At 34.2% G+C, this 5,572-nt stretch overlaps 2 protein-coding genes across 5 annotated transcripts; both read right to left on the minus strand.

The window, feature by feature from the left end:
* Positions 1-329: 329 nt before the first annotated feature.
* LOC137825924 (putative inactive dual specificity protein phosphatase-like At4g18593) lies at positions 330-2,027 on the minus strand. Its single transcript, XM_068631736.2, has 3 exons — positions 1,888-2,027; positions 757-1,027; positions 330-666 (listed from the first exon to the last, which is right to left on the minus strand). Exons 2-3 carry the CDS (start codon positions 989-991, stop codon positions 512-514), a joined length of 390 nt encoding a protein of 129 aa, XP_068487837.2. The 5' UTR covers positions 992-1,027; positions 1,888-2,027; the 3' UTR covers positions 330-511.
* A 642-nt stretch (positions 2,028-2,669) lies between these two features.
* On the minus strand, positions 2,670-4,892 carry LOC137825941 (UDP-glucosyl transferase 73CC6). Of its 4 annotated transcripts, none has more exons than XM_068631758.2 (3): positions 4,636-4,892; positions 3,572-4,366; positions 2,670-3,441 (listed from the first exon to the last, which is right to left on the minus strand). In XM_068631758.2, the coding sequence occupies exons 2-3, from the start codon at positions 4,328-4,330 to the stop codon at positions 2,794-2,796; spliced, it is 1,407 nt and encodes a 468-aa protein (XP_068487859.2). In that variant the 5' UTR covers positions 4,331-4,366; positions 4,636-4,892; the 3' UTR covers positions 2,670-2,793. The 4 variants fall into 4 exon arrangements, with proteins under 4 accessions (XP_068487859.2, XP_068487858.2, XP_068487834.2 ...); XM_068631757.2 differs by having other exon boundaries at positions 4,617-4,892; XM_068631733.2 differs by having other exon boundaries at positions 3,560-4,366; positions 4,636-4,793.
* Between the last annotated feature and the right edge of the window lie 680 nt (positions 4,893-5,572).

Here is a 5,572-nt window from a genome sequence, read left to right on the forward strand (position 1 = left end):
AAAACATACAAAGGATTCGCTGTTCATAATGATTTAGGGTTTAGGGTTAATGTTCAAAAATAAAGAAAGAAGATATAAAGTAATAAAAGATATAATCCTTCATTGTTAGCTATACATTTTTCCCTAGATTATCGAAACATGTCTTCGATATTAACTATACATATTTCCCTCTTTATAGTATCTTTAACAAAACTATACAGTTAATGGTGGCTCCTTAGTTATTCCAGAATTAAAATTCGTATCCCTCTACCTGATACAAACTACATTGTATTTTTACTTTTCATGCCATTCATTTCATGTAAGCATGCTGAAAAAACAAAGTTTAATGGTGAAAAAAAAACCTTATTTTGCATATTATTACTATAAAAACAAAGTTTTAATCAATAACAAGCATGGAGTTGAACAATACAATCTTCCAAGCTAAGCTGCCATTGTGTTTTGTTCAGAAAAAGAAGAAGCTTCATTTTTTTTTCAAGCTCTGGTCTTCTGGAAAATCTGCAAGTTGATTGATTTACATATAGCACTCATCTAATCTGCTTTTATGCAGCTGAAATGCAGGGTTAATCCAGGCTCCACAGCTGCACTGCATACCAGCCCAGTTGAAATTACCCAAACGAGCATTGCAACCCATACATAGAAGTTTATCCCCCACATTACCTTCTTGTACTTTCAAGCCAATCCATATATCCAGTGTTAGTATGAAGTTTGACATTATTTTATGGCAAGTAAAATATATGAGGGAAATTTTACACGTACCTGCTTCCATCCATTTCATCGGCTCAACAAATATTGAAGTGCAATCAACAGGTTGCGGTTCCGCTTCCCAGGCTTCACTGCTTCTCTTTTTCCACTTGAAGCTTGATTCTCCTTTCCCGCGCTCATGGGAAACTATACTTTCCTCTGAAGCAACAATTCTTCTGCATTTCTTACACCGGTATATAAGTTGAGATTTGGTCGTGGCTTCCGTCCGAGAGCTACTAGCTTCAGCCATTTGTATTGAATAATCAAATGATATTTGATTTATACACTGCAAATTTATAAGCAAAAGAGTGTAATGAAAGAATTTGATGTCCAAAACTCCCAGACAATTAAAACTGCAATTAGCATGTAGTGTCGTATAACAATTTTCACCACAGCAATCTTCTTCAGGAACACTAACTGGATTTGCTTCTGGGTATAATTACTTTGAAGTTCGTATGAAACATATCGAAAAACACAGAGTTCATACACCTTAAGTCAGCCAGCATGCATGATGCATCTCAAACCGAATCAGAAGATTAAAATGAACACCTCACAGGACAAACAGAAAGTCCTATAAAGTTGTTAGATCAAATTAATAGCAGTAGAGACATATCAAATAGTAACTAAACGAAAAGAATTTAGTACCCCTACCATGAAGCAATCAGCACAGGTTCAAACCAATGGACCCACTATGAAGGTATATCCAAAATCAAGAGAAAAAAGGACAAAAAGTAATACAGCTAATGAAAGAGAGCCAAAATTCAGAGTTTGTGAATAATAACTTTGTTCTTCTTAACATAGGAATGCTTACACCAAAGTACTTATACCAAGTAATACAACTCAAACAGAGTAACAAACTCATAACAGACAAGTAGCTCTCATTCCTTACACACCCAAAGTTGGCGTTTTATCAAACACTTAGTATGCACTAACATCAAGTTAAATTAACAAACCCAACAAACATATCAAGCGTCTCACAGTATTGACAGCATTCAACTCCGATTTGCAAAAATTTAAATTCATTTCCACACGGGAGCGAGTCATAGATAATAAGAACAAACCATCAGAGAAATTAAGAAGATAAACACATGTATCTGATATCCTTACAATTTATAAAAAAAAAACACAGAAAGGGAAGAGGGTTACCAATGAATCTTTTCCTCTAATATCTCTGATTTATGATTCCACCCCAAAAACCTTAATCTTTACAGTGTTGTTGAGTTGAGCGAATATCAATTCACTCTACATTTTGAAGGGTAAAATATGTTTTTGTTTAAGTAGTACACCAAGAAAAAAAAATTTAATATAATAAGTTTAATTCTATTAGTTTCTTGTTTCAATTTCATTAAAGTTCTGTTAAATGGGCATAAGAAAGTATTATTTTGTGAAAAGAAACAAATGTCAAGAGTTAAATAAAAAGCGAAGGGTTACAGAAATAAGAATATTTACTGGATAAAAGTTTATTTGAGACTATTAACAGTACAAAACATATATTTGATATTGTTTATAATAATATAATAATATTTTTAATTAAAAAATAAAATAAAATAAATAAAATATTAATTTATTTAAAGTGTGAAGTGTATGTTTTTATTGTTGAGAGTTGTAATATATCAATACCCTATTTATTATGATGTGAAAAAACTTTTCGTTGAAGAATGCGTAATTTTATTTTGTTTTCGAGTATTTTTTGTGAAGTGTCATTTTCGTTTGTTCTATTTTGCAGTAAGGTTGGTGTGGAATTGGTTTCATGTACTATGCTAGATTCACCGACTTAAGTAGAGTTCGTGAATAAATCTTTTTTAATTAAACAAGTTTTACTTTATTTACTTCTATCATCATTTAATATCCACTTCCTCTTCTGAAAAAAGACATTTTTATTTTACTTAAAACGCAAATGTCTATCTATATCCCCTGCAAAGAAAAAATAAACATAAATAATATGTTTTTGGTTTAACTGGTTGAAATATCTTGTTAAAAGAAATTGGGACGAAATATAACCTAAATTCGAAAGAAAAGAGTCCCTAATAAAATAAAACATTGACATGAACCTTAAACATTCATCTCTTTGATTGATTGAAGAAGGGCTGTGACATGATCATAAGAGGATCCACCTTCTTGAACAGCTTTGTGTGCTTTTTCCTTTAATTCATGCACTCGTTTTGTGAAGAAACCTCCTTCATCCTTCATCACCTTCCTCACAGCACTCTCAATTCTTTCCCAGCCCACCACCTTCCTCCTCGCATCATAGGGTGACATGCTCCATTCCCAAACCCCCACAGGCTCCCCAACCCCATGCACCTCAGTCACCAACTTCTCACACAGAAAATGGTCACCAAACCTAGGCATGGTCATCATAGGCACCCCCTCACAAATCCCCTCCACCACTGAATTAGCTCCACAATGTGTTAGGAACCCTCCAATCGCAACATGCTTCAATATCAAACCCTGTGGAACCCAACCTCTCACTACCATCCCTCTCTCATTTTCCCTCATCCTTTCTTCCAACCCATGCACCCACCCATCATCATTTACATTCTTTGGAAGCACAAGAAGGAAATTCTGCCCTGAGGCCTCCATCCCTCTTGCTATCTCCAAATATTGCTCCTTGCTCAGACCACCCAAGCTTCCAAAACATATGTACACCACTGATTTCGCTTCCTTTGAACTAAGCCAGTTCAGGCACTCATGCTCACCAACCTGAAATTATCACAAAAGATACATATTCATAACAAAATGGTAAATAATCCTCCTTTTCTCCATGTAAAAATTGGATATTCATCCATTTTCTCCAAACAAGTGTACAGTGAAACACTACTTTGTCGCTTACATGATTCTTCTGTGATGACGAGCCTCTTCTGTGGTAATAATCCAGCATAAGGGAGAGTTCGCCAACGTGCCACACTTTAACGCCAGTGAGCTTCTGGAAGTACTCGCTGTACCCATCTTCGAGCTCTGCAAAGGTGTTCACAATAACCCCAGCAGTGTTTTTTTCCTTGGCGTGTAGCCAACAGCGAGCCATGGTGCCAAAGCTGGTTGACCAAGGGTCAAAATTAAGTGTGACATGGTGGGGGAGATCACCAGGGACAACAAAAGGAAGCGAAGAATCCGAAGGCAACACTTGGGGGTGGCAATTGTTGATCGCCTCAGCAACGCAAAGAGCGAAGATGGGGGTGGGGCTGAAAACCACTCTGGGGATGTTGAGTGTGGAAGCGAAATTCCATGGAAACATTATATCAGAAATCAAAACATGAGGAGGGTTTTGCTGCAGAAAGGTTTCTATCTGGGGTTTGAGACTGTGTGTGGCCTTCCATATCTTGTAGGCGGTTTGGTTGTCTTCTGCAGAGGATATGTTCTGGAGGGTAGAAGAAAGACCAGCTTGGTCGGAGGGGAAGTTGAAGGTATGAACGTTGAGATGTTTTGGGATGAATTGATGGTTTAAAGGGGTGGTGAGAATGGTAACATGGTGGCCACGAAAGGCTAAAACTTGAGCCAGATTGATCTGTGGGTTCATGTGTCCCGGAGCTGGAAATGGGAGGATGTAGAGCTTTAGAGAACTTGATTCTGCCTCTGAAAATAAGCCTTCCATCTCTTAGATTTCTCCTTCTCAATTGTTTCTGCACACCTGTTTGTGTAGCATAGACAAAACAGATCATACCAGTTGTGTAAAGAATTTGTCAAAGCTTGTTTAGTTGTGATGAAATATGTGTGGATTGGATTCCATGCATGCTTAAAATCCAAGTTTTTTTTCATTGGTGAAATCTAACAATCCTAAACAAGAAGAAACTTAGAAATCAAAAGAAATTAGCTTAAATTTAACTGATAGGTAACAATTAAGAAGAAGAAATGTTGTGTAGAAAGGAAGAGAGATTTACCAATAGAGAAGAGGATTACCAATAGAGAAGAGGATCTATGGCTTGTGATGTGTGTTGAGTTAGGTGAGTGGAATAGATTTTGAAGGTGGGTAAGAGGAGGAGGACACCAAGTTTTCTCAGAGTGACATGTATCTGATTATCTGATTGAGTTCTATTATTGTCTGTGCCAATCTCAATGTTCTTCTCACTCTTATGCATTCTTTATTTATTTCTTATTTCGAGGTAAGAGGAGGGAGTGGTAGTTATTATGTTTCTTTCACTATTTTGAAAGTGGGTGGGGAGTGAATGAGTCACATAAGTCTATATAAAGATTTGTACTCATTTCATATAAATCTTTTGCATTTTATTCAAATATATATATATATATATATATATATATATTACATTTTATTATAAAATTAAATATTATATAAATTTATTTAACAATTTTAAAAATATTTAATTATACTATTAATAACAACATATGATTATAAATAATAAAATAAAATTATAATATCAACAAAATATATATATAGTTATATAGAATAACAAAATATATATTATAATAAATATTATTTTCATAAATTTTAATATATTTAATAAATTTATTTTAATTTAACACAAAATATATTTTATATATTTTTAATTTTTTATTGAAAAATAAAAGTAATTATGGATGTTATAAATTAGAAAAAATAATTAATTCAAACTTACACAACAAAAATATATAGCATAATTCATTATTTAAATATTTTTAATAACAAGGATAAATTTGTAAACTTACATTTTACATCAGTGTCACATAATTCTCATTACAAATTCAGTCTATCATTCCTTAATCCAAACAACCTCACATATATCCTCAGGCATCATCTACATATGACTTTCTATGGGTACTATGTGTTGAATCAAGTGGTGTTCAAGCTTTGAAGAATCCAAACCCTTTGAAGGATGTTGAAGCCTTGGCTGTGCTTGCT

This window comes from Phaseolus vulgaris, chromosome 8 (genome assembly GCF_051622355.1).
Source record: "Phaseolus vulgaris cultivar YP4 chromosome 8, ASM5162235v1, whole genome shotgun sequence".
Lineage (NCBI taxonomy): Eukaryota > Viridiplantae > Streptophyta > Magnoliopsida > Fabales > Fabaceae > Phaseolus > Phaseolus vulgaris.

Coding starts and splice junctions, on each gene's coding strand:
- LOC137825941 (XM_068631733.2), bottom strand. CDS start 4,330: ATGGAAGGCTTATTTTCAGAGGCAGAATCAAGTTCTCTAAAGCTCTAC. Junction 3,442..3,559: donor AGAATCATGTAAGCGACAAA/GTAGTGTTTCAC, acceptor TGATAATTTCAG/GTTGGTGAGCATGAGTGCCT.
- LOC137825924 (XM_068631736.2), bottom strand. CDS start 991: ATGGCTGAAGCTAGTAGCTCTCGGACGGAAGCCACGACCAAATCTCAA. Junction 667..756: donor GATGAAATGGATGGAAGCAG/GTACGTGTAAAA, acceptor TTGGCTTGAAAG/TACAAGAAGGTAATGTGGGG.